Below are 24,622 nucleotides of genomic sequence, written 5' to 3' on the forward strand. Positions count from 1 at the left end.
GCAATTCATGAGTAAGTGGCCACTTTTTGGTGCTTGAAGTTGGCAGTTCAAATGACAAATCGGACTCTGAAGATATTGGCACAGTTGCTTCTGAACCAACTATGGAGGATGTATCAACATTAATACCTACAAACAAAAATGTAGATTACAAGCCACAAAATATCTCAGTTTAATATCTCCCACCATCAACAACCCTCAACTTTGCAGGGGGTTCAGGTATATTGCCTTCACAGTCAACCCAATCTTCAAACGTAGTGTCGAAGAACTGGAGTATGCGGTTCTCCAACTTTATTCCAAATAATTTTTCAACAGGTTCAACACCACAAGTTTTCAAATTTGAATTCAAAATCCTCTTGGATCTTGATAGGTTATGTGATACATTTTGTATAAATACTAAACTTCTACAATGGTGAAGACATTAATTAGTCAAGACTCATGTTTGTTTTGAAAACAAACCACACACATCAAACAAGTAAAAGTACTCAATAGGAAACTTAACAGGCTGGAAAGCTCACTTTATAAAATAAAAGACATAAAAAGATGTTTCCCAAAGTTTTAAATATTATAAACAATAAACTGCACACATTGTTTCAACATGCAAGGTCTCATCATTGCAGCTGGTGAATGTTGCACTGGACTTGCTCGTAAGCCAGCTGAGAACAAATATTTCACTTTGTGGTAGTACAGTCTATTCAGTACTCATGTGTACTCAACAGATTGTACAGCCACAAAGTGGCAGAATTTGTACCTGGCTGACTTACCAGCTGGTTGAGCGCAACATTCACCAGCTGCAATGAGACCATTTAGGTTGAAACAGTGTGTGCACTTTTCTCTGCAGCTAAACACTGTGTTGTTTGAACAGTTTAAAAATCAATTAAAGCACATTTAGGACAATAAACATGCAGACTCTGGTTGGAAAGCACTGTTGTACATTGTTGCGTTTTAATGCGTGTTCTTCTGTAAACTCCGTAATCCGACACCAATCAGGTAATCAATCTTGTATTAAGATGGCTGAAACGTACGCAGCAGTCCAAATGAAACCACAAGTAGAATGGAATAATCATGCAAGCCAATGTGGCCCATATAAAGCATGAACACAAGTCACAAGTGCCCGCTAGGCATGTCAGGGCGGAACAACAGGTTACAGCACTTTATAGTCCTTTATTGTTTTAGAGCCAGGGCGGTCGTTGTTTAAAGGTCTGTAATTATTACTCTACCACGTTTAGTTTGACCTTTGTACGTGGAAACCCGGTCACGAATATAAACAGTTCCAATATTACAATTTTCATATTAATATACACTGTGTTCGCTACACTTGCCCTTTCGTGCGAAATGTTTCATTATCAATTTAAAACCACACCAAAGTTTTGGTAACAAAGGTAATAGTCGCAATCAATTCCAAAACCGACGCAACACACACAAAAATAAAATTGCTTGATGTATGTGAAATAAACGATCACAAGTTGCGTCAACGTTGTTATTGAATCCGATGTTTGGTGTGGTCTCGCAGGGTTCGTAAGCTTGTACAGTTCATGGTTCAATTTGTTGTACTGAAAAATACAAACAAAGAAGAAGAGTATATTCACAAAATAAGGCGTTTATGAAAATTGCGTGCTGCGTTAGAAAAAAAAAAATAGATTTGAAATTATAGTGTACCACAATTCCATCGCATTATAGCTTGCGCAACAAATGCTTGCATTTTCTCTTGGGTCGATAGAAAAAATAAGTATGTGTAAGTGTGTGTTCAGGAAAGAACGACCCGCATGCGACTTAAAAATGCGCGTATATATATAAAATAACGGCTCAGCTGTATGGCCTTCAAAAAGTAATTGGCTCATATCTCGTACATGTAAAAAGTGTTCATCAGTCAGTATATATGTATGTATAAAAATGCTGGCCTTGCAAAAGTAATAAAAAAATTTTTCCGTTATCCTCAATGCCAGTTTTGGAATAATGCTGTGGTAAAAGCACGTCACACCATACAGGTAGTACAATATAGGGCAATAATATTAATATGAAAATTTCCAATATTACAATTTTCATATTAATATACACTGTGTTCGCTACAACATACAAATAAGGTTAAAATAGAACACATTATTCAGCACTAGTTTCCTCACACGGTATGGAGTAACGCATTCGTATTAACTGCCGTTCACCAACATTATACACATCAAGAGCATGTTGACACAATTCTTTTCCTACCTCCAGTAAATGCCAATGTGAAGTAGGAGAAACATGGTATGAATGGTAATGACAATCAAATTGCTCAACACACCAAATTTTCCCCAACATTAGCCAACAATTATTATGTATTAGGTTTTCACATTCAAAAAACACATACTCATTGTTAATTATGTCAATTACGTACATATCACCAATTTTGTAATGTCCACAGTCTATGTGAACTTCACTTGCAACTGTAAGAGTAGCAATGTTATTATCTAAGTTGCACAAAACTTTAAGTTGAGGAAAATTTTGCACTACTTTCTCTGACAATAATCGGTAGGTCACACATACAAGTAGCTTCTGACTGTTCCCAGCATTTTCTGAGCTGGACTCTGTTGGAAATGGTGCGACAAACATTACGGTAGTTGTGAGACTGTCTTATCACTTTTTTAAGTATTTGATGAAATGCTTCAAAGCGCATACACCATAGTCTCCGTAGTGGTCCAAACTTAAAAATCATTCGAGGGTAATGCAACAAATGGTGGAATTTTGGTGTAATGTAGGTTGGTGCAAAATCTATGAAGATCAAATAAAATTCATGCACAAGTGAATCCAAATAACTAATCCAACCTGGAGCAATTTCAGGTGCCATAACTATGTCACAAATTTTTGCCAAAAGCAAATAGACCTTCCAAGCAAGGCATTCCTTTGGTACACGATTTCCTATTAAAAATGGTAAAACTCTAAATAGACACCACATTTGGGATGCACTTGCGCTTTGCCCAGTCCCCCTTATCCATGCAGTTGGCTTGTTTTTTATGTCACTGTTACCAAACTTAAATTTGGACAAATCAATTTGAACCTGGTTTCGGGCCAAAATCCTTTCATTAATTAGACAATTTATAACTGCTTTGACTGTAGCAGGGATGACTCCTTCAAACAGATCGTGCATAATATCTGGTGGAAGTGAATCTAGCACTGAAAATGATTGCAAGGAAGAAAACGGTGGGAAAGATCGCACTCCATACACAGATATAAGTGGATCTTCTTCTACTGATTGCATGTGGTACAAATGGGTTTCAGTCGTGCGAACACAAAACTGGGATTCATGATGCTTTATTTTTATATCATTGTACTCGCACAAACAAAACCTACAAATATTACCACTGCTGAAACACCTTCTGAATCCTCCTATGTCATGACTTCCTAAGTTATCTGCAGATATCGTGCTTAATCCTCCAAAAAAAATTTTCGAAGATTTATCAGGCAAAACAATGTTTATGCCACATTGTTCGAGTTGTAAAAGGTCGTCTTCCAGTCTTTTAAGCACTGGTTTGTAACCAAACTTTTTGATAGCTGAACTTTTAACCACTATTAACAAGTGAATGTTCCTTAAATTAGACCTGTATTTCGGTTCTATGTTTCCAACAGTATAATAAAAACACAATATCTTGTGTATCCCACGTGAGCTACCAATTGGGTTACATAGTTCTAATTCGTCACAGTATAAGTGGATTCTCAAAAAATCCCTGTTGCCTTGAAAATATTTATCACAAGAAAATGTGTTTCCATCTGAATAGTCACACAGTATGGATGAATCTCTATTATTTGACTTGAACATACTTGAAAGCACATCAACATGAGATAGGTAAGTTTTCATGGTTTCTAAAATTGGAACGTATTGAAATGAAATACCTTCGTCAAGTGAAATTGTTAAAGATTCAACAAATCCTACAGTCTGGCAAAATCTTCTGTAATTTGCTTCACTCTTTAAGGTGTCCCACATTAGTTCAACATCAGGGACACAGTATGGTAAACTGTCATGGTATGCACCCAAAAGCCCCACAACTCCATCCATAATGGATTTAAAAACCGAAATGGGCAAAGTAAACTTTTCCCGACACATTAAACAGAATAAAGCAAATTTATTCTGAAATGACAAACTTAACTGTGATGTGTGGTGTACAGATTCAACATCAGATTCCATTGCATCATCAACAGTTGTTCTGTTAGTTGCATCAATACGTGCAGAGATACTTGCATGGTTATTAATGGTTGTATTATTAGATGCACTGTTATGTCGTAAGTCATGATGTCTGTACAAATGCATTCGGTATGCATGATAGGAGGAGGATCTTGCTACACAATTTCCTACTTTGCATTTAAGACCACATTGGTATTCTCTTTTACTATGCTCTATTCTCAGATGGTGCAACAAAAGTTGCACGGAAGAACTTGTGACAGAGCACGATTCTAATGGACATGGAATTGGCATCGTGCTGTTAAACGGAATACTTTAGCTTTTGTAATACACGGGTTGTGCTACTAGTTTTCTAAATAAATAAATAAATAATAGGACGTGCCTTGTCGTGCCAATCGCGTTAAGTGCCGGCTCGCCAAGTTATAAACACCAACTGTACTTACCCAACTGGATTCTCCTTGGCACGTTCAGTTATGATTACGCTTACGCTGGCGACAAAATGACCTGTGCTAATGTCAAAGTAATGACCCGGATGTGCTTATTAAGCTTTATTATTTATAACCCGGATGATGTGACTTGCATTAAATGTATCTGCGAAATCCAGTGACCTCTATGTTTAATAGAGATCAGTGGTGAAACCATGCATCTTTACTATCATATAATACTAATAATTAACACTTGCCGAACTTTTCATTATTCCAAAACAATAAAATTCCGAAAAAGGGAATTGGAAAAAAAATCTTAACCAAGGAAAAAATATTTGTGTATAAGCTGCAGACAGATGGCCACTGTTTCGACCTAAAAGGTCTCATCAGTGCAGCTGGTGTGACTATCAGACGACTTTGCTGACCAAACGGCCAAGCAAAGACTTCCACTTTGTGGTGACTATACAGTCACCGTCATCCGTTGGGCACCAAACTAGGTGCAACCTTACGGAGCAAACAAGGTGGAAACACTACGGCCAAGCAAGCTCAACCAATAGTGCCGTCAGGCCCCGTGTCACAATAATCATATGATAAGCAATGTGGAGCCAATAATATGAATTTGTGTATAAGCTGCAGACAGATGGCCACTGTTTCGACCTAAAAGGTCTCATCAGTGCAGCTTGGCCGTTTGGTCAGCAAAGTCGTCTGATAGTCACACCAGCTGCACTGATGAGACCTTTTAGGTCGAAACAGTGGCCATCTGTCTGCAGCTTATACACAAATTCATATTATTGGCTCCACATTGCTTATCATATGATTATTGTGACACGGGGCCTGACGGCACTATTGGTTGAGCTTGCTTGGCCGTAGTGTTTCCACCTTGTTTGCTCCGTAAGGTTGCACCTAGTTTGGTGCCCAACGGATGACGGTGACTGTATAGTCACCACAAAGTGGAAGTCTTTGCTTGGCCGTTTGGTCAGCAAAGTCGTCTGATAGTCACACCAGCTGCACTGATGAGACCTTTTAGGTCGAAACAGTGGCCATCTGTCTGCAGCTTATACACAAATTCATATTATTGGCTCCACATTGCTTATCATAAGGAAAAAATATGGTGACAACGAAAACGACACGAGTGGGGTAGAAAAACTTAAATAATTTTTCGAGAAGTTTGTCCTGAGGTTATAAACTGCCGTTATAAGAAGGTGCTCTGCTAAATTCCACCTTTTATTTCTGTAAAGAAGGTGGAAAATATGGAAAATTAACGTTGTTGTAATGTATCTACCCTCAGAAAAAGGTGGATTGAATAAATTTACCCACAAAAAGGTGGAACTGAAAAACGTTCCACCTTTTTCATTTACAGTGTAGGCCATTGAATAACACGTGCACAACATAAAGGTGTTGCAATATGAAGCAGATGTGTTTGTGAATGAAACATGTTTTCGCGTTCCTTGTGTTAATCATATTGGCTATGTCGCAATTACAGCAGTATACTAAATACTTATGGCGCCATATTTGAATGTGCTTGTTGTACAAAAACAAGAAAAACTATTGCATTATCTTGTATAAGTTAAAGTTTCTGCTGCAAGCTTTGTAGACAATAATTATTGGTGTTAAGTGGTTTGTAAAACCGTTTTGCAGATTATGTAGTGATGAAATTGTTTCGGTAATTAGCCTGTAAACAATCACCAAGAAGTGAACATAATTACGACAAATGGAACTACGCTCATCCTATGCAAAAAACCTCCATACCATTTCTATTATCTTTTAGTGCGGATCCTGTGGGTTGAACTAAAAGTCATGCAATTGTTATTCGTGACCAGCGTAAGAGTCCAGGATCTATTTTTGAAGCGCATAACAAACACCTAAAAGGTGCCGCGAAACTGAAATCTGTGGATGTCGCTGAAAGACATGGCTACTTCAAGGGAATAATAAAGGACAGTATTCAGTTATTTCTTGATATTCCTTAGGAGACGCAGTAATATTTCATGCAATAGCATGATAGGCAGGATCGCCCCACTGCGCAGGTCCTTGCTTGGCGATCACAGCTAACGTATCGCGATCATGAGGTTTTCAGGCTTGGCAGCCCAGGCAATGCAGCCCAGCTGGATCAGCCACTGCATTGCCTGGGCTGCCAAGCCTGAAAACCTCATGATGATATTCCTTAGGAGTGTTTAAAATCGGATGTTTACTTTGCGTTTGCCAGCAGGATTTGGTTCCAATATACTTTAAGTGAATTTGTAGTCTAATTTTGCCTTGGTTTGTCCACAGTATAGTGTGCAAATGGTGTGGTGTTGTACCCAAAGCACGAGTGAGTGTGCTTTTCGAAAACAAAATTTTCCAATTCGAACCATATCCGTAAATTACGGAAAGTTGCTCGAGTACCACCCAAAATGCCGTCGCGTACCACTAGTGGAACGGGTTCCACCGATCGGTAAACACTACTTTCTAATTTTGCTTTTAAATTTTGTCTTGAAAAAGGACGTTTGTTCTTTCAGAAAATTGGTGATCCAATCTTCGATGTAATTTACCTCCATTCCAAACTACCAATCTACCACAGATATATTGCAGTTTTCAGATTTTATTTTGGTGTATTTACAACTGGGTAACTTAGAGGCCATTTTAACGTTGCCTTTGCCAATTTTGAAATAAAAACATTTTGAACCTTCTAGTTATACAACACGTACATACATGATATACATGAATCATACCGACAACAGTGGGTTTCCCCAAGTTGTGCAAATAGTTAATGCACAAAATATTGACCGAAAAAGAACTTTTGGTGGGAAACGAAGAAATAATTTTAGCAAACAGAAACTGATCGGTGAAACAATCTTGTTGCATCTATTTGCTCATCCATGAAAAATTTTCCGGTTTCTTATACCACGGGATACAAGGCACACCCAGCAATGTTGCAATTATTTGCTCTGTGTTTGGCGATTTTCATGTAACCGTTTTCGTCGTCGATTCCCCAACTGTGAAGGTATATAAAAAGTTGACAAACAATAAAAATGACATTTAAACTATGTCAATGCATTTCTCACTGCCACAGTTTTGTATGAAGCGCACAAAACCAATTCAAATATCCTACAAATAGTGTATAGGAAAAATTTATACCTGTTCTTTATAATCCAGTACTTGTCTTCACCACGTGGTTTGCTCTGATCTCGTCCAAAACCAACGACCAACACAGCATGACGCAACGCATCTTTGTTTTGAGGGTTAAATCCCTTCACCCATTTCGGATCGTAAAAAATGTCTGCAAGACGAATGTTTTTAATCAAGAAAATTGATTCTGTGGTTTTCCTTGCACTGACATACCTTGATAATATGTGTGACGATAAAACATGTGCGTACTGGAAGCAACCAAACTCACTGCAACTGGACCAACTTTAGCCACAATTTTCTCCAACTCCTGTTCGTCACCAGGGGTAATTTTCTTCCATTCTTCTACACGGGCCGCTGGTTCTAAGTCATTTTTCCAAACTCCTTTCTGTACAAACGTTATTCAAATTTAGTAATGTGGGGGCGATTTTAACAACTGAGTAAATGATAAACAGTATTTGACCGACCTTTCCAGTATAAGGGTACAGATCATCTCGAGTAATGCCATTTTCCTTGATATAATCAAACGCCCATTCCAACCTGCCTGGTCTGTCACCTTTATCCAGGCAATCGACTAATTGTTGTTCGGAAAGTTTAACCAATTTCCCGTTCTTGATTTTATGATGTGATTCAACGGCTGCTACCTGTGTAAACACAAAGAGTTACCGTTTTACCAAATCAAGTTGTTCAAGCACTTTTATGGAATGATTCCACTGACTGACAGTTATTTACTTGCGGTAGTTTCCGTAAATATTTAAAACTTTGCCCACAACACTTTAGTGATTCGAAATACTTACTGCAGCAAATATCCAGCCACATGGGAGTTGCATCTGATCCTGTACAGATGTTACACAACCAGAATCACGCCAGTCAAAATAGGAATTCTCCTGTGGCTTCAAAGAACGTGCAACTTGTGCAATTTCTGTCTCATCGAATGCAGCTTGAAATTTTCTAACTAAAAATATACATCTTAACGTCTTAACACGTTTGGTTTCCCAAATTCGCCATATGCAATAAACTTGGTCAATCTGAAAGAGCTTACACAACAAATGTCTCCGATCGACAACCTCGTCCTTCATTAAATGCAAACCATCCTCCAATGGTGCCGCAACTTGCAACATAGTTTTGCTCAGTGTAAATCTAACCAGACGGTGAAGTAATGCTCCTTCTGCTGATGGACTGCGTTCTTTGTATGAATAAATCCTTCCCACGCATTGCAATGCCATCACATGATGCCAACGACGAATTAACAAATACGGTTTACCTTTAATGCTAACTACATGTAAAAGAAATTTAAACATTATTTAACTTATTTTATGAGGATAGTGAGAATACCATATGAATAATGTTACCAAAAATGCGGAAAAGGCTTTCACTTAACGCTGTTTGTTCCAAAACAATTTAAAAAAGCGTCGCCTGAGGATGAAAACCGTGAAGGGAATAAAGACACCCAGTTAAGAACGAATTTAAAACATAAAGAAGGTATGTCCACTATGCTGTAAATAGTATTCTCCTTAGACCAACATTGATGATGAGGTACACCAACGCACACGTCAGTTGCTGGCGAGATTAAGTTTTCTCCACCTACATTTGAGGTGTGTCAGTAGAGTCGCGTCGGAGGAAGCCGTGGTAACTGACTCATTTTATCAACGTTTATTTGCATTGACAAGATTTTATATTTTAAAATAAAAAAAATATTTCGCAAACGGGGTCTTGCCCAAAGAACAACTCGCAGGCAAACCCAAAGAGAGAGAGAGAGAGAGGGGGAGAGAGAGAGAGAGAGAGGGGAAGAGGGAGATTTCGAAGCTATAACTCAATTAAGCTATATTCATATTAACTATGTTGCTTACTTATAATGCGTGTGTGTTTTTTGTTACTTTTTGTTACACTCAAGACACAGTGTTAAGCGTGTTGTTAGTTGTTGTTGCACTAAACAAATCAAAAACAACAAACAAACTGTTTAATTAAATGGTGACTTTCCCCACCATAGTTCACAAACTTGGGTGCAACATACTTTTGATTTGATTACTTTAAATAGAAAAGCCAAAACAAATATGCCATCAACTGCGTTTATCATAAGTACTATAATGAGCTACATGCAGCGGAGCACCGAGGTAGACATGCGACTGAACGGGCAGAAAAACAACAACACGAAGCAACACGTCAGAGTCACATCACGTGACAACAGCACCAACAACTCGGCAGCGACGTCATCAGTTGTCATTTATGTTTTGTGATGGTTTGTGGTGCTGGACGTACACCCTCGGTTCTCCGCTGCATGCAACTCATTCAATCATGTTACTAATGATAAACGCAGTTCCTATAACTAACACAATATAAAATATGTCTGAAAACAAGAACAGTAAAGAAAGGGCTAGTGATAAAAACAAATTGTTGTTTTTTTCTTTTTTAAACACCAAAAACATCCTTTATTATGTTTACTGCAAGGAACTGAAGATGCCCATGGGGCGAAATATATATTCCTGATCAAAGGCCAGGCTGATCCTGTAGTAAAAAGCTACTTCTTTTCTAGTATGATTACGAAAGTTACAGTGATCGCTAGGCCTGTATCTGCAGTTGTGGTTAGATCCCAATTTTTCAATTTTTGAATGCGTTGGGTTTTTATTCGCCGACGATCATGCATTGTTCGCTGGTACAACCCAAACCGGGTTGTTGATATCACTTTCTCTTCTTGGTTCTTTTTACATACTTTCGTTTTATTTCACATTTAAACTTCTATCCTTTTTTATTAGTAAATAACAATTCCCAGCTTTTTAATCATGCACACTTTTCCTTTTAATCGTGACACAACACATCTTAATGCGGGGAGTTACAACAAATCGTAATTTTATAATAAATCTACATGACATTTCGGTGAAATAAAACCACAGCACTTGATAAATACCACATATAAATACATATAAATACATAAATACATATGACAATTGCAGGCAAACGTGAGTTTTTCAGCAGCACATTTACAAAAATAATTATGGCAGGCCGAGAGAATGCACGCCGACTGGATACATAGCACAGCAACGGAAACTCCCGGCAATATTGCAGTTGTTTCGTCGGTTCTTAGCGATTTTCTTATAACCGGAATTCGAATCGTTTTCGTCATCTATTCCCCAACTTAATTTAAAAAAATATAATAATTCCAGCAACATATTATGATTATCTTAAAAAAAATCATTTGGTTGATTTATTTTATTGATATTCCAATGCTTTATAACAACTTTAAGGCTACAAATCGATCAATAATAATATCTCTACACAGTTCGTAAGTGCATAGGTTGTCTACCTGTTCTTGACAATCTAGTACTCGTCTTCACCAGGTGGTTTAAATGGATCCTTCCCAAAACCTACTACACACACCGTATGTCGCAGAGAATCGCCGTTTCCGTCAGAAGCCTTCTCCCAATCAGGATCGTAAAATATATCTGACGTGTACGGTTTAGGTTATACAACACTTCCATCTATTTTTAAAACAGAACTTATTGAACCTTCATAGTGGGTATGGCGAAAGAATTTGCTCCGGTTTGAAACATACAGACCGACAGCAACTGGTCCAACATTCGCCACAACATTCTCCATCTCCTTTTCGTCTCCGGAAGTTTCCAACGATATCAAACCACTCATCCATGATAATTCCTCAGGTCTCTAATGTGAGAAAAAACATGAGTAAATATTCTTCAACAACAAAAGAAAAGTAATTCATTCACCTGATCACTAAACCGAGTGAGAGAAATGCGGTAGGTGAATATGCCGTCCTCATACAATTTGTTGTGCTCCTCAATTTCAATGCAATTTTTTCGCCAAATGTTTCTTCGTTCGTGGAGGTCGTGTTCGCTTGTGTAAACTTTTTCTTCATGAGGGATTAACATTATTTAGTTGACACATGTATCAAAACCACTCGACATTTCTCAACAAATTAAAATTTTTCCCACTAACATATAAACTTACCATACTTTGCAGTCCACTTCGCCCATTCTTGCTCCAAGTGGTCTTCAAACTTTCTGTCCATTCTCTAGCGGTTGTAGATCTTAGCACTGATATCTAATATATGTGTATATATACTCGCAACAGCATGTGGGAAAATGTGACGTATGATTTCACCATATCCATTCACAACGTACGTAGTTGAACACAACGGTGGGTGTGGGATTCATGATGTCAGCGGCAAAAATAACACAAGTCATGGCTTCCCACGTTGCAATGCGTTAACGTTTAGTATCACTCTGACGTTAGTTACAATGAAAAAGTAACTCCATTCATGGGTTGAACGCTACAGATGCACCAATGATAAAGATTACTACTGGTATCAGGAAATAGTAGGTGGTAGGGTTGCATCCACAGAGACATTCTGCAAATGCAACTTGCCATTTCGATATGGCAATCGTGCATTTTTATATATTTGCTTTTATTGGTGCCATAAATACTATTAATATTCACATTATTTTGCCCCTTTCTTTCTTTTCGATCTATTTAATGACGAAAAGTGGCTTTCTTTTATACGACCTGAAATGTCTTAACTAAAATAAAAATTTTTTTGCCTTCATCGGATCTTTCTTGGGGTAAGTGATTTGTTCGACGGAACCGTAATGTGAAGGTTCGAGGAGAGTTATCTGACCTATAAATATTTGGCCAAGGCAAGGTTAGCATGTCGATATGACATGTGTTACTTGCGTCATATCTCCACCATGTGTTGCGCCACTATATCAAATCAAATCATGTTTATTTTGCGAAAAAGCAACAATATACAAGGAAATGAAATGGCATGGGCACAGATAAAACCATGAAGGTTATCAGGCGCCCATGAAGGTGATTTCCTCACGGAGAATCACCATCTGTCGTAGGATCGCAGCCAGTCGCACTGAGAGGTGATGGGTTGCGACAAGCTGCATGTGACGAAAGGTGGTCACCCGGCCGTGCTGGCCAAAGCAAAACGAATTATACGCGTTTTTTTTGTCTTTTGTGACGTAGTTATCGAACACCATGTCGAGCGATGACGTCATCAAGCTATACAAACAGCTGTTGTCGGCGAAGAGCAAAGTCCAGATGGACGAGGAGAAAAATGGGTTTTGCTGGCCAAAGCAAAACCCATCGAAACGCAAACGCCAACTCGGTTCTCAGAACGTTTCCTTTGATCCACATCGACAGACCTACAACAACACGAAGCAACACGTCAGAGTCACATCACGTGACAACAGCACCAACAACTCGGCAGCGACGTCATCAGTTGTCATTTATGTTTTGTGATGGTTTGTGGTGCTGGACGTACACCCTCGGTTCTCCGCTGCATGCAACTCATTCAATCATGTTACTAATGATAAACGCAGTTCCTATAACTAACACAATATAAAATATGTCTGAAAACAAGAACAGTAAAGAAAGGGCTAGTGATAAAAACAAATTGTTGTTTTTTTCTTTTTTAAACACCAAAAACATCCTTTATTATGTTTACTGCAAGGAACTGAAGATGCCCATGGGGCGAAATATATATTCCTGATCAAAGGCCAGGCTGATCCTGTAGTAAAAAGCTACTTCTTCTCTAGTATGATTGCGAAAGTTACAGTGATCGCTAGGCCTGTATCTGCAGTTGTGGTTAGATCCCAATTTTTCAATTTTTGAATGCGTTGGGTTTTTATTCGCCGACGATCATGCATTGTTCGCTGGTACAACTCAAACCGGGGTTGTTGATATCACTTTCTCTTCTTGGTTCTTTTTACATACTTTCGTTTTATTTCACGTTTAAACTTTATCCTTTTTTATCAGTAAATAACAATTCCCAGCTTTTTAATCATGCACACTTTTCCTTTTAATCGTGACACAACACATCTTAATGTGGGGAGTTACAACAAATCGTAATTTTATAATAAATCTACATGACATTTCGGTGAAATAAAACCACAGCACTTGATAAATACCATATATAAATACATATAAATACATAAATACATATGACAATTGCAGGCAAACGTGAGTTTTTCAGCAGCACATTTACAAAAATAATTATGGCAGGCCGAGAGAATGCACGCCGACTGGATACATAGCACAGCAACGGAAACTCCCGGCAATATTGCAGTTGTTTCGTCGGTTCTTAGCGATTTTCTTATAACCGGAATTCGGATCGTTTTTGTCATCTATTCCCCAACTTAATTAAAAAAAATATAATAATTCCAGCAACATATTATGATTATCTTAAAAAAAATCATTTGGTTGATTTATTATATTGATATTCCAATGCTTTATAACAACTTTAAGGCTACAAATCGATCAATAATAATATCTCTACACAGTTCGTAAGTGCATAGATTGTCTACCTGTTCTTGACAATCCAGTACTCGTCTTCACCAGGTGGTTTAAATGGATCCTTCCCAAAACCTACTACACACACCGTATGTCGCAGAGAATCGCCGTTTCCGTCAGAAGCCTTCTCCCAATCAGGATCGTAAAATATATCTGACGTGTACGGTTTAGGTTATACAACACTTCCATCTATTTTTAAAACAGAACTTATTGAACCTTCATAGTGGGTATGGCGAAAGAATTTGCTCCGGTTTGAAACATACAGGCCGACAGCAACTGGTCCAACATTCGCCACAACATTCTCCATCTCCTTTTCGTCTCCGGAAGGTATTATCTTCCATCCTTTTATTCCAACTGCTCTTTCCTTTGTCTAACAAAACGTGTAATGTTAGACAACATTTTTCTTTATTTGAGCCTGAGTTGCGATCCAGTCTTTCTTGTTCATCTTTTTATTTTGCGTCTTCAACCAACTTAAAAATCAGTACTACTTTTTCTCAAACGTTTTCTCTTACTCAGGTTCTGAGGTAAAATTTTTCTTCAATGGCGAACCAACCTTTCTCGTGCGTTGATACTGATCCAATTTTGCAATTCCATTTTCCTTTATGTATTCAAACGCACACACCAAATAGCCTTTCCTGTCACCTTCCTCCATGCAATCAACAAGTTGTTGTTCAGAAAGTTTAATCAACTGATTGTTGTAGATTTTGTAATGTGTTCAACGGCTGCAACCTATAGTTTAATGAAATAGAAACTGTATTTGAATACTAACCAAGATATCACCATGACATATCCATACTGCGCTGAATATGCAGCATGCCGACAATTCTGTTTTTTGGTCTTGTACAGGTGTCACACAACCCTTTTCCCTCCAATCAACGTTTTCTGAATTCGGCAACTGTCCTGCTTGTCGCCGACTGCTACCAAAAGATAGATCTATCCCGCTGTGTGGTTGATGAAGGTACCCTTGGACAACAGAATTTGTCTTATTTTCCAACGATATCAAACCACTCATCCATGATAATTCCTCAGGTCTCTAATGTGAGAAAAAACATGAGTAAATATTCTTCAACAACAAAAGAAAAGTAATTCATTCACCTGATCACTAAACCGAGTGAGAGAAACGCGGTAGGTGAATATGCCGTCCTCATACAATTTGTTGTGCTCCTCAATTTCAATGCAATTTTTTCGCCAAATGTTTCTTCGTTCGTGGAGGTCGTGTTCGCTTGTGTAAACTTTTTCTTCATGAGGGATTAACATTATTTAGTTGACACATGTATCAAAACCACTCGACATTTCTCAACAAATTAAAATTTTTCCCACTAACATATAAACTTACCATACTTTGCAGTCCACTTCGCCCATTCTTGCTCCAAGTGGTCTTCAAACTTTCTGTCCATTCTCTAGCGGTTGTAGATCTTAGCACTGATATCTAATATATGTGTATATATACTCGCAACAGCATGTGGGAAAAAGTGACGTATGATTTCACCATATCCATTCACAACGTACGTAGTTGAACACAACGGTGGGTGTGGGATTCATGATGTCAGCGGCAAAAATAACACAAGTCATGGCTTCCCACGTTGCAATGCGTTAACGTTTAGTATTACTCTGACGTTAGTTACAATTCATGGGTTGAACGCTACAGATGCACCAATGATGAAGATTACTACTGGTATCAGGAAATAGTAGGTGGTAGGGTTGCATCCACAGAGACATTCTGCAAATGCAACTTGCCATTTCGATATGCCAATCGTGCATTTTTATATATTTGCTTTTATTGGTGCCATAAATACTATTAATATTCACATTATTTTGCCCCTTTCTTTCTTTTCGATCTATTTAATGACGAAAAGTGGCTTTCTTTTATACGACCTGAAATGTCTTAACTAAAATAAAAATTTTTTTGCCTTCATCGGATCTTTCTTGGGGTAAGTGATTTGTTCGACGGAACCGTAATGTGAAGGTTCGAGGAGAGTTATCTGACCTATAAATATTTGGCCAAGGCAAGGTTAGCATGTCGATATGACATGTGTTACTTGCGTCATATCTCCACCATGTGTTGCGCCACTATATCAAATCAAATCAAATCATGTTTATTTTGCGAGAAAAGCAACTACGCGACGAACAAAAAACAAGGAAATGAAATGGCATGGGCACCGATAAAACCATGAAGGTTATCAGGCGCCCATGAAGGTGATTTCCTCACGGAGAATCACCATCTGTCGTAGGATCGCAGCCTGTCGCACTGAGAGGTGATGGGTTGCGACAAGCTGCATGTGACGAAAGGTGGCCACCCGGCCGTGCTGGCCAAAGCAAAACCCATCGAAACGCAAACGCCAACTCGGTTCTCAGAACGTTTCCTTTGATCCACATCGACAGACCTTTACGTCCCGTCCAAACGTGGTGGTTTTGGTTGGAGATGGTCGGGATCGTATGGAGGTTGCGCTTGTTGAATCATCGTAGGTCTTGCTGATGATCAATCGCACGTTGTGATGTTGGTTTGCAGCGCTCCTAGGTCTGAAACAACAACGGATCCTACGGCAGTAAATTGTTCATTTAGGCGTAGAGTGTACAGTGGAATATAGATAAAAACACAGGAAAACCAGAAAAAAAGGACAGGAAAACGCAATAAACGACAGGAGGACTACGAAGAAAAAGGGAAAAACGGACTGTAGGAAAACTATTCTGATTGAAGTTATCATTGCCAATGCACGTATGTTGAGAGGTAGTTATTGCGCAGAGAACCCACTCACAATGACGACACACGATTCGTTATGCAACGTTACAAAGTTTAATCGATTGCAGCTGTACAGTCCTGGATGTGACGCAGATTTTGTGATAATATTTGTCCGGAACTGCACAAACTGAATTTAAACACAAGAAACAACAGCAAAACACAGGTATTTTTTTAAGGACCACACAATGGAGTGTTTCAGATGAGCTTCAAATCATTTACATCATTACGGCAGTTACTAACAAAATTATGTACAACTTCCCAAGCGGCTAACAAACTTCATTGGTAGGGCTCTGAAATAGTTGCTTTTTGTTTAGACTGAAAGAAAGTAATATTTAAAGAAAAAAAAAATATGCAACCCCTGATGACTCTCTGACGATGATTCTATTTCAGTTAAGGCTTGACTGTTGATTTTCCAACCGAATTTAAGACGTTTTAAACAGCAAACTTAACTACTTGTATAGTAAACGCCTTTTGCTTCTTGGTCATCTTCAATCAAACCGGATTTTGCTCCTGCAGCTTAGCCGGTAGAACAGAGTCACAATTGCAATTCTTGTTGCATTTCCAGAGAGAAACGAAACTTGGATAAATGGATTGATCGTTTACTAACTGGTATAGTAGCAATTTTTGTTTCTAAACCCTTCACATAATTTTAAAATACGTCACCGGATTTGCATAATTCAAATTATTCCACTGTCCACGCTGTATTCAACTGTGTTCACTTGCCGAAACTAAATAAGAACGACGTAAAACGTGAAGATAAACTAACACAAATTGAGTGCCGGTTCTAATAAACTTGTAACAAGTGCTGGTTTGTTCAGATTTGACTTTTATTTAAGGTACGGAGAGAACCTGGTAGAGTTTTTTTTTTTAAAAAACACAATTTCCACGGTGGTTGTCTCTGTTGTTTGGCACTGCAGCTCTCAATTATTGTCGCTTTTTTACAAAAAATATTTTTCCGACATACTTATGGACCTCAGCATTTTAGCAAGTGCAAACCGAAGTTCGTGTTTAAATCTGGGATAGAGTAAATTTTCATGTAAAATGATCATGTACTGTTTCTAATGGCGCATTAAGCTATTGTAAGTTGTCTATGGAGTGTCCGTTTGTAAAAGTTGTAAAAAAAATAATATATTGTGACCAATTTTAGTAACTGTCCATTAGTTTTATGCTATCCCACATATAACGGCAAGCGCTGCTACGAACTTTTAACCTGCACGAGTTAACTTTGATAAAAAGAAAATCTTTCTAGCCAAACTATTGGTTATATTTATTTTAGTTGATAAATACATAAATACAATCAACTAATTGTTGTTCAGAAAGTTTGACCAATTCTCCGTTATTTATCTTGTGATGAGATTTAACGGATGCTACCTGCATATTTAAATCACAGTAGTTATACCAGTTAGGCATTTGTTACGAACGCTTACTGCACTGAATATCCAACAGACATTGATTTTCATTTGGTCCTTCACCGGTGTTACACAACCCTTGACCCTCCAGTCAATACTTTCAGGGTTGAGTCCCTCAATGCCAACATCTGGTTCAGTTTCGTGAGGTTCATCACACAGTTTTGATGCTCCGAATAACAAGGGTGGTCTGTAACATTCTGCCACATTCCGATCGTCCATCCATGGAATTTCATCGTTTTTCTGTGTGGAAATGTATTTAAACAAACGTTCACACAAAACTTAGTAGGAAGTCATTAGGCTAACAGGCTTCGCAGCCCAGGTATCGTAGTCTAACTGTAAAATTTATACCTGTTCTTTATAATCCAGTACTTGTCTTCACCACGTGGTTTGCTCTGATCTCGTCCAAAACCAACGACCAACACAGCATGACGCAACGCATCTTTCTTTTGAGGGTTAAATCCCTTCACCCATTTCGGATCGTAAAAAATGTCTGCAAGACGAATGTTTTTAATCAAGAAAATTGATTCTGTGGTTTTCCTTGCAGTGACATACCTTGATAATATGTGTGACGATAAAACATGTCCGTACTGGAAGCAACCAAACTCACTGCAACTGGACCAACTTTAGCCACAATTTTCTCCAACTCCTGTTCGTCACCAGGGGTAATTTTCTTCCATTCTTCTACACGGGCCGCTGGTTCTAAGTCATTTTTCCAAACTCCTTTCTGTACAAACGTTATTCAAATTTAGTAATGTGGGGGCGATTTTAACAACTGAGTAAATGATCAACAGTATTTGACCGACCTTTCCAGTATAAGGGTACAGATCAGCTCGAGTAATGCCATTTTCCTTGATATAATCAAACGCCCATTCCAACCTGCCTGGTCTGTCACCTTTATCCAGGCCATCGACTAATTGTTGTTCAGAAAGTTTCACCAATTTCCCGTTCTTGATTTTATGATGTGATTTAACGGCTGCTACCTGCATATCCAAAGCTTTTTCCAAACAAAGGCACCAGTGAAATTATATCAAAAAAAATATTTATCAAAAAAAAATTTTTTTAAAACATTTATCCACAACACTTTAGTGATTCGAAATACTTACTGCAGCAAATATCCATCCACATGGGAATTGCATCTGATCCTGTACAGATGTTACACAACCAGAATCACGCCAGTCAAAATAAGAATTCTCCTGTGGCTTCAAAGGACTTGCAACTTGTGCAATTTCTGTCTCATCGAATGCAGCTTGAGTTTTCCTCACTGAAAATATACATCTTAACGTCTTAACACGTTTGGTTTCCCAAATTCGCCATATGCAATAAACTTGGTCAATCTAAAAGAGCTTACACAACAAATGTCTCCGATCGACAACCTCGTCCTTCATTAAATACAAACCATCTTCCAATGGTGCCGCAACTTGCAACATAGTTTTGCTCAGTGTAAATCTAACCAGACGGTGAAGTAATGCTCCTTCTGCTGATGGACTGCGTTCTTTGTATGAATAAATCCTTCCCACGCATTGCAATGCCATCACATGATGCCAACGACGAATTAACAAATACGGTTTACCTTTAATGCTAACTACATGTAAAAGAAATTTAAACATTATTTAACTTATTTTATGAGGATAGTGAGAATACCATATGAATAATGTTACCAAAAACGCGGAAAAGGCTTTCATTTAACGCTGTTTGTGCCAAAACAATTTTAAAAAGCGTCGCCTGAGGATCAAAACCGTGAAGGGAATAAAGACACCCAGTTAAGAACGAATTTAAAACATAAAGAAGGTATGTCCACTGTGTTGTAAATAGCATTCTCCTTAGACCAACATTGATGATGAGGTACACCAACGCACACGTCAGTTGCTGGCGAGATTAAGTTTTCTCCACCTACATTTGAGGTGTGTCAGTAGAGTCGCGTCGGAGGAAAGCCGGGGTAACATTTTATCAACGTTTATTTGCATTGACAGATTTTATATTTTATAACAAAGTATAATATTTCGCAAACGGGGTCTTGCTCAAAGAATAACTCGCTGGCAACGCGGCAAAGAGAGAGGGAGAGAGAGGGAGAGAGAGGGAGAAGGAGAGGGAGTTAGATTTCGAACCGCTGTTAGCAACATGCACTGTTGATATTACTTATAATCGCACATTCCGAATAATCACATATGAAAAGCCTGGTGGTAAATTGGCTGCACAATTAACCCACTGTTTCGTGGTTGTTGTTAGCAACAAGTAACTCAAAACGCAACTAATATAACACAATTAAAAGCAGTTATATTCATGTTAACCATGTGTGCTTACTTATAATGCGTTTGTGTTTTTTGTTGCTTTTTGTTACACTCAAGACACAGTGTTAAGCGTGTTGTTAGTTGTTGTTGCACTAAACAAATCAAAAACAACAAACAAACTGTTTAATTAAATGGTGACTTTCCCCACCATATTTCACAAACTTGGGTGCAAAATACTTTTGATTTGATTACTTTAAATAGGAAAGCCAAAGCAAATATGCCATCAACTGCGTTTATCATCAGTACTATAATAAGCTACATGCAGCGGAGCACCGAGGTAGACATGCGACTGAACGGGCAGAAAAACAACAACACGAAGCAACACGTCAGAGTCACATCACGTGACAACAGTACCAACAACTCGGCAGCGACGTCATCAGTTGAGATGTGTCAAGCTGCAGTGAAGACCTAAATGTTGAACAGGTTGAGAGGTTTTGATTTGTCATTTATGTTTTGTGATGGTTTGTGGTGCTGGATGTACACTCGGTTCTCCGCTGCATGCAACTCATTCAATCATAGTACTGATGATAAACGCAGTTAGTGTTAACGTCTACTATACTTAGCGTGATTAATAGCATCTTAGCTTTGGCTTTCCTATTTAAAATATTTCACATTAATCCACAAAAACAAAAACGTTTTATAAAATGTTTATTGATAGTTCCGCGATTAAAAAGCCTGAACATTTATGTCTTGACAATCGTGTACCTGTCTTTACCAAACGGTTTAACATTTTTTTCGCATAACCAAGTACACAAACACAGTCGGTGGTAGTAAATCACCGTTTTTGTTCGAAATATTTCCACATTAAGATCGTCAGAAACGTATTTGAACGTATTGGGTTTGAATAAAACAGCTCATTATAATTATTTGAGAGCTATTGCAAGCGATTTGTTTGTTTGTAATGACGAATTTGTAACAGAGAACTCCAAGCACTGGTAGAGGCCGCAAGTTTTTGAACTTAACTAACTCATACCAGACCTAACTTATTTGCCAGATATGCTGTACGGAATTACAACATCTAAAAATGATTTATAATTATAACACGAATATTTGAAGTGCAAATAAATAAAAACTGAGTTTTGCTATTCAGTATAAACCACCTAAAAATCTTAATATTTACTCAATAGGTTTCTTCCCCCCACAGAGGCCATGTTCATGGACAGATATTTTATTCGTCAAAAATATACCTGGGCATTCCAGCGAAGCAAGGAAATTTTACAAAGAATCGTCGTTTCAAACACCTTGAATACAAGCAAGTAAATAAGCAAATAATCCACATTTCATAATTGATTGTCATGATGCTGTCGCCAACACAACTCAACTAAGAACAACTTGTTTCACAACGCAAGGAACAGAGCTTTTACGACGGTCAAAATTTCACAACTCCAAACAAAACTCCACGTGGATGACGCGTTGTGTCACGTGCGTGGCACCAAATATGGACGAACAACAGCAAATAATGTTTGATTGACCCACCATCTTGGTTGGGAGCTTTCCAATGTATTTTAGCGACTGGTTATATGGTCCCAACTTCAATGAAGAAGAGTTTGGAGGTTGATGCGCGTTTTGCGTGCGTTTGTTTCTTTTGTATCTTTTATACAAGAGGGAGACAGAACAAAAACATTCGGGCATCGATTTTTGTCGTGCGTGTCGAATAGCTAAAATGTCGTATCTGGTAACTAACGCATGAGAACGACCAGGCATATTTCGATTACAGGATTCTTGTACTTGCATAAGTTTGGCGTTAAAATAACGACTATTATTATGTGCGCATCAACCACGTGATGTGACCAGAAAGAAAACCCATACGTAGAATGCAACGTTTTAAACAAACGTGGGTTGAAACCGCGAAAACACGCGAATTCGTTGCCTCGCAGTCGTTGTAATATTGTATCGAAGACAGTTGTACAGTTGTACACTGGATATAATGTAAACGTAATTTCAATATTTTTACGGGCTTAAAACAAATTGGTAGCAACTTTTAACGTAAAAACTGTAAGAATCACAATTCAAGTAGTTTTCTCATCAAAATGATGGACAAAGTAAGTTCAAAAGGCTATTACGGTAATAACGTACGAATTACCAAATAAGGAACAATTTTCTTAGTGTTTAAATTTACAAACTATACAGAAAGCGCACTGAAACAGTTGCTTTTTGTGTTCAGGCTGATTCATAATCATAAAAAAAGTAAATAAGAAAAAACACATGGAAAAGAAAATATGTAAACAGTTATAAAACAGCGGAACTTAAAAATAACTGATATGGATTTTATTTCAGTGCAGTGAAAAGCTTGGATTACTACATACAGTGAATCTTTCATGCTTCATTGTTAATTTTCCAAATAAATTTAAATTCGTCACGTTTGCACAGACAAAAGTTATTCTTTAGAGGAAATGGAAGAACGCTAACTTGACAAAGATCAACAAACAATACGATGAGGGAAATGCACTTGTCATATTTCATTGAATCGTTTCAGTGACATGGTAAATCGTCCTTAATTTGCTTAACCATAGTTGCGTAAAACTTAATACTTAAATAAAGGGGTGTGACAAAAAATATAGCATTTATCTTTTGCAACAACGAAGTTTCAAACAGCAAACTTTACTGCTTGTATAATAAACGCCTTTTGCTACAACCGGACATTGCTCCTGTTTACTAAAATCTGAAAAAAGTTGTTGTTGCATTTCCAGAGAGAAACGGAACTAGGATGGATGAATGGATTGCACGTTTGCTAAAATCTGGAAAATTTGTTTGTGGTATCGTCGTTTAAAAACACATTAAACATTATTGTGATATTCTGTTTAAAATCGTTTTTGAATAATGCAAGTTTGCACCGAAGCAGAGAAGTGACAAGACTGTGGATGCAACCAACCACCTTCTATTTCTTGTTGCGAGTAATGTTTTTGTTCTGTCTCCCTCTTGTATAAAAGATACAAAAGAAACAAACGCACGCAAAACCCGCATCAACCTCCAAACTCCACGCAGAACTTTTGCCTCTTCATAGAAGTTGGGACCGCAGCTTGTTAACCACTCGCTAAAATACATTCGAGAGCTCCCAACCAAGATGGTGGGTCAATCAAACATTATTTCCTGTTGTTCGTCCATATTTGGGTGAGGTGCCACTCATGTGACACAACGCGTCATCCACGTGGAGTTTTGTTTGGAGTTGTGAAATTTTGACCTTTCGTGTAAGCTCTGTACCTTGCGTTGTGAATCAAGATGTTCTTAGTTAAGTTGTGTTGGCGGCCAACCGACAGCATAATGACAATGAATTATGAAATGTGGATTATTTGCTTATTTACTTGCCTGTATTCAAAGTGTCGGAAACAACGATTCTTTGTAAAATTTCCTTGCTTCGCTGGAATGCCCAGGTATATTTTTGACGAATAAAATATCTGTCCATGAACATGGCCTCTGTGGGAGGAAGAAACCTATTGAGTAAATATTAAGATTTTTAGGTGGTTTATACTCAATAGCAAAACTCAATTTTTATTTAATTACACTTAAAATATTCGTGTTATAATTATACGTTATTTTTAGATGTTGTAATTCCGTACAGCATATCTGGCAAATAAGTTAGGTCTGGTATGAGTTAGTTAAGTTCAAAAACTTGCGGCCTCTACCAGTGCTTGGAGTTCTCTGTTACAAATTCGTCATTACAAACAAACAAATCGCTTGCAATAGCTCTCAAATAATTATAATGAGCTGTTTTATTCAAACCCAATACGTTCAAATACGTTTCTGACGATCTTAATGTGGAAATATTTCGAACAAAAACGGTGATTTACTACCACCGACTGTGTTTGTGTACTTGGTTATGCGAAAAAAATGTTAAACCGTTTGGTAAAGACAGGTACACGATTGTCAAGACATCAATGTTCAGGCTTTTTAATCTCGGAACTATCAATAAACAATTGATACTTTTTTATAAAACGCTTTTGTTTTTGTGGATTAATGTGAAATATTTTAAATAGGAAAGCCAAAGCTAAGATGCTATTAATCACGCTAAGTATAGTAGACGTTAACACTAACTGCGTTTATCATCAGTACTATGATTGAATGAGTTACATGCAGCGGAGAACCGAGGGTGTACGTCCAGCACCACAAACCATCACAAAACATAAATGACAAATCAAAACCTCTCAACCTGTTCAACATTTAGGTCCTCACTGCAGCTTGACACATCTCAACTGATGACG

General features: G+C 37.9%; 5 protein-coding genes across 7 annotated transcripts; all 5 read right to left on the minus strand.

Moving 5' to 3' along the window:
- Positions 1 to 7,214: 7,214 nt before the first annotated feature.
- On the minus strand, positions 7,215 to 8,810 carry LOC145901572 (procathepsin L-like). The gene is made up of 6 exons (XM_082989305.1): positions 8,720 to 8,810; positions 8,475 to 8,632; positions 8,145 to 8,321; positions 7,894 to 8,065; positions 7,690 to 7,831; positions 7,215 to 7,547 (listed from the first exon to the last, which is right to left on the minus strand). The coding sequence occupies exons 1-6, from the start codon at positions 8,796 to 8,798 to the stop codon at positions 7,451 to 7,453; spliced, it is 825 nt and encodes a 274-aa protein (XP_082845431.1). The 5' UTR covers positions 8,799 to 8,810; the 3' UTR covers positions 7,215 to 7,450.
- Positions 8,811 to 10,484: 1,674 nt separating this feature from the next.
- LOC145901575 (cathepsin Q-like) lies at positions 10,485 to 11,715 on the minus strand. The gene is made up of 5 exons (XM_082989309.1): positions 11,641 to 11,715; positions 11,400 to 11,542; positions 11,181 to 11,337; positions 10,979 to 11,117; positions 10,485 to 10,809 (listed from the first exon to the last, which is right to left on the minus strand). The coding sequence occupies exons 1-4, from the start codon at positions 11,699 to 11,701 to the stop codon at positions 10,993 to 10,995; spliced, it is 486 nt and encodes a 161-aa protein (XP_082845435.1). The 5' UTR covers positions 11,702 to 11,715; the 3' UTR covers positions 10,485 to 10,809; positions 10,979 to 10,992.
- A 1,816-nt stretch (positions 11,716 to 13,531) lies between these two features.
- Positions 13,532 to 14,671, minus strand: LOC145901573 (cathepsin L-like peptidase). The gene is made up of 4 exons (XM_082989306.1): positions 14,540 to 14,671; positions 14,203 to 14,356; positions 14,001 to 14,139; positions 13,532 to 13,831 (listed from the first exon to the last, which is right to left on the minus strand). Exons 1-4 carry the CDS (start codon positions 14,636 to 14,638, stop codon positions 13,690 to 13,692), a joined length of 534 nt encoding a protein of 177 aa, XP_082845432.1. The 5' UTR covers positions 14,639 to 14,671; the 3' UTR covers positions 13,532 to 13,689.
- LOC145901574 (procathepsin L-like) lies at positions 14,629 to 15,429 on the minus strand. 2 transcript variants are annotated; one of them, XM_082989308.1, is made up of 4 exons: positions 15,323 to 15,429; positions 15,082 to 15,224; positions 14,783 to 15,019; positions 14,629 to 14,715 (listed from the first exon to the last, which is right to left on the minus strand). In XM_082989308.1, exons 1-4 carry the CDS (start codon positions 15,381 to 15,383, stop codon positions 14,671 to 14,673), a joined length of 486 nt encoding a protein of 161 aa, XP_082845434.1. In that variant the 5' UTR covers positions 15,384 to 15,429; the 3' UTR covers positions 14,629 to 14,670. The 2 variants fall into 2 exon arrangements, with proteins under 2 accessions (XP_082845434.1, XP_082845433.1); XM_082989307.1 differs by lacking the exon at positions 14,629 to 14,715 and having other exon boundaries at positions 14,723 to 15,019.
- Positions 15,430 to 17,831: 2,402 nt separating this feature from the next.
- Positions 17,832 to 19,648, minus strand: LOC145901571 (procathepsin L-like). 2 transcript variants are annotated; one of them, XM_082989303.1, is made up of 6 exons: positions 19,532 to 19,648; positions 19,239 to 19,396; positions 18,939 to 19,115; positions 18,688 to 18,859; positions 18,484 to 18,625; positions 17,832 to 18,375 (listed from the first exon to the last, which is right to left on the minus strand). In XM_082989303.1, exons 1-6 carry the CDS (start codon positions 19,560 to 19,562, stop codon positions 18,204 to 18,206), a joined length of 852 nt encoding a protein of 283 aa, XP_082845429.1. In that variant the 5' UTR covers positions 19,563 to 19,648; the 3' UTR covers positions 17,832 to 18,203. The 2 variants fall into 2 exon arrangements, with proteins under 2 accessions (XP_082845429.1, XP_082845428.1); XM_082989302.1 differs by having other exon boundaries at positions 19,484 to 19,582.
- Between the last annotated feature and the right edge of the window lie 4,974 nt (positions 19,649 to 24,622).

The sequence above is a fragment of the Ascidia mentula genome, chromosome 5, assembly GCF_947561715.1.
Source record: "Ascidia mentula chromosome 5, kaAscMent1.1, whole genome shotgun sequence".
Lineage (NCBI taxonomy): Eukaryota > Metazoa > Chordata > Ascidiacea > Phlebobranchia > Ascidiidae > Ascidia > Ascidia mentula.

Excerpts from the sequence above, each read along its gene's own strand:
- LOC145901572 (XM_082989305.1), bottom strand. The coding sequence starts at position 8,798 with ATGTTGCAAGTTGCGGCACCATTGGAGGATGGTTTGCATTTAATGAAG. Across the intron at positions 8,322-8,474 it reads GTGGCTGGATATTTGCTGCA|GTAGCAGCCGTTGAATCACA; the intron begins GTAAGTATTTCG and ends GTGTTTACACAG. Across the intron at positions 8,066-8,144 it reads TGTACCCTTATACTGGAAAG|AAAGGAGTTTGGAAAAATGA; the intron begins GTCGGTCAAATA and ends ACGTTTGTACAG.
- LOC145901575 (XM_082989309.1), bottom strand. The coding sequence starts at position 11,701 with ATGGACAGAAAGTTTGAAGACCACTTGGAGCAAGAATGGGCGAAGTGG. Across the intron at positions 11,543-11,640 it reads GAAGTGGACTGCAAAGTATG|AAAAAGTTTACACAAGCGAA; the intron begins GTAAGTTTATAT and ends TCCCTCATGAAG. Across the intron at positions 11,338-11,399 it reads TCACTCGGTTTAGTGATCAG|AGACCTGAGGAATTATCATG; the intron begins GTGAATGAATTA and ends TTCTCACATTAG.
- LOC145901573 (XM_082989306.1), bottom strand. The coding sequence starts at position 14,638 with ATGGAGGAAGGTGACAGGAAAGGCTATTTGGTGTGTGCGTTTGAATAC. Across the intron at positions 14,357-14,539 it reads AGTATCAACGCACGAGAAAG|ACAAAGGAAAGAGCAGTTGG; the intron begins GTTGGTTCGCCA and ends ACGTTTTGTTAG. Across the intron at positions 13,832-14,000 it reads TACTGGATTGTCAAGAACAG|TTGGGGAATAGATGACAAAA; the intron begins GTAGACAATCTA and ends TTTTTAATTAAG.
- LOC145901574 (XM_082989307.1), bottom strand. The coding sequence starts at position 15,383 with ATGGACAGAAAGTTTGAAGACCACTTGGAGCAAGAATGGGCGAAGTGG. Across the intron at positions 15,225-15,322 it reads GAAGTGGACTGCAAAGTATG|AAAAAGTTTACACAAGCGAA; the intron begins GTAAGTTTATAT and ends TCCCTCATGAAG. Across the intron at positions 15,020-15,081 it reads TCACTCGGTTTAGTGATCAG|AGACCTGAGGAATTATCATG; the intron begins GTGAATGAATTA and ends TTCTCACATTAG.
- LOC145901571 (XM_082989302.1), bottom strand. The coding sequence starts at position 19,562 with ATGTTGCAAGTTGCGGCACCATTGGAAGATGGTTTGTATTTAATGAAG. Across the intron at positions 18,860-18,938 it reads TGTACCCTTATACTGGAAAG|AAAGGAGTTTGGAAAAATGA; the intron begins GTCGGTCAAATA and ends ACGTTTGTACAG. Across the intron at positions 18,376-18,483 it reads TACTGGATTATAAAGAACAG|AAAAACGATGAAATTCCATG; the intron begins GTATAAATTTTA and ends ATTTCCACACAG.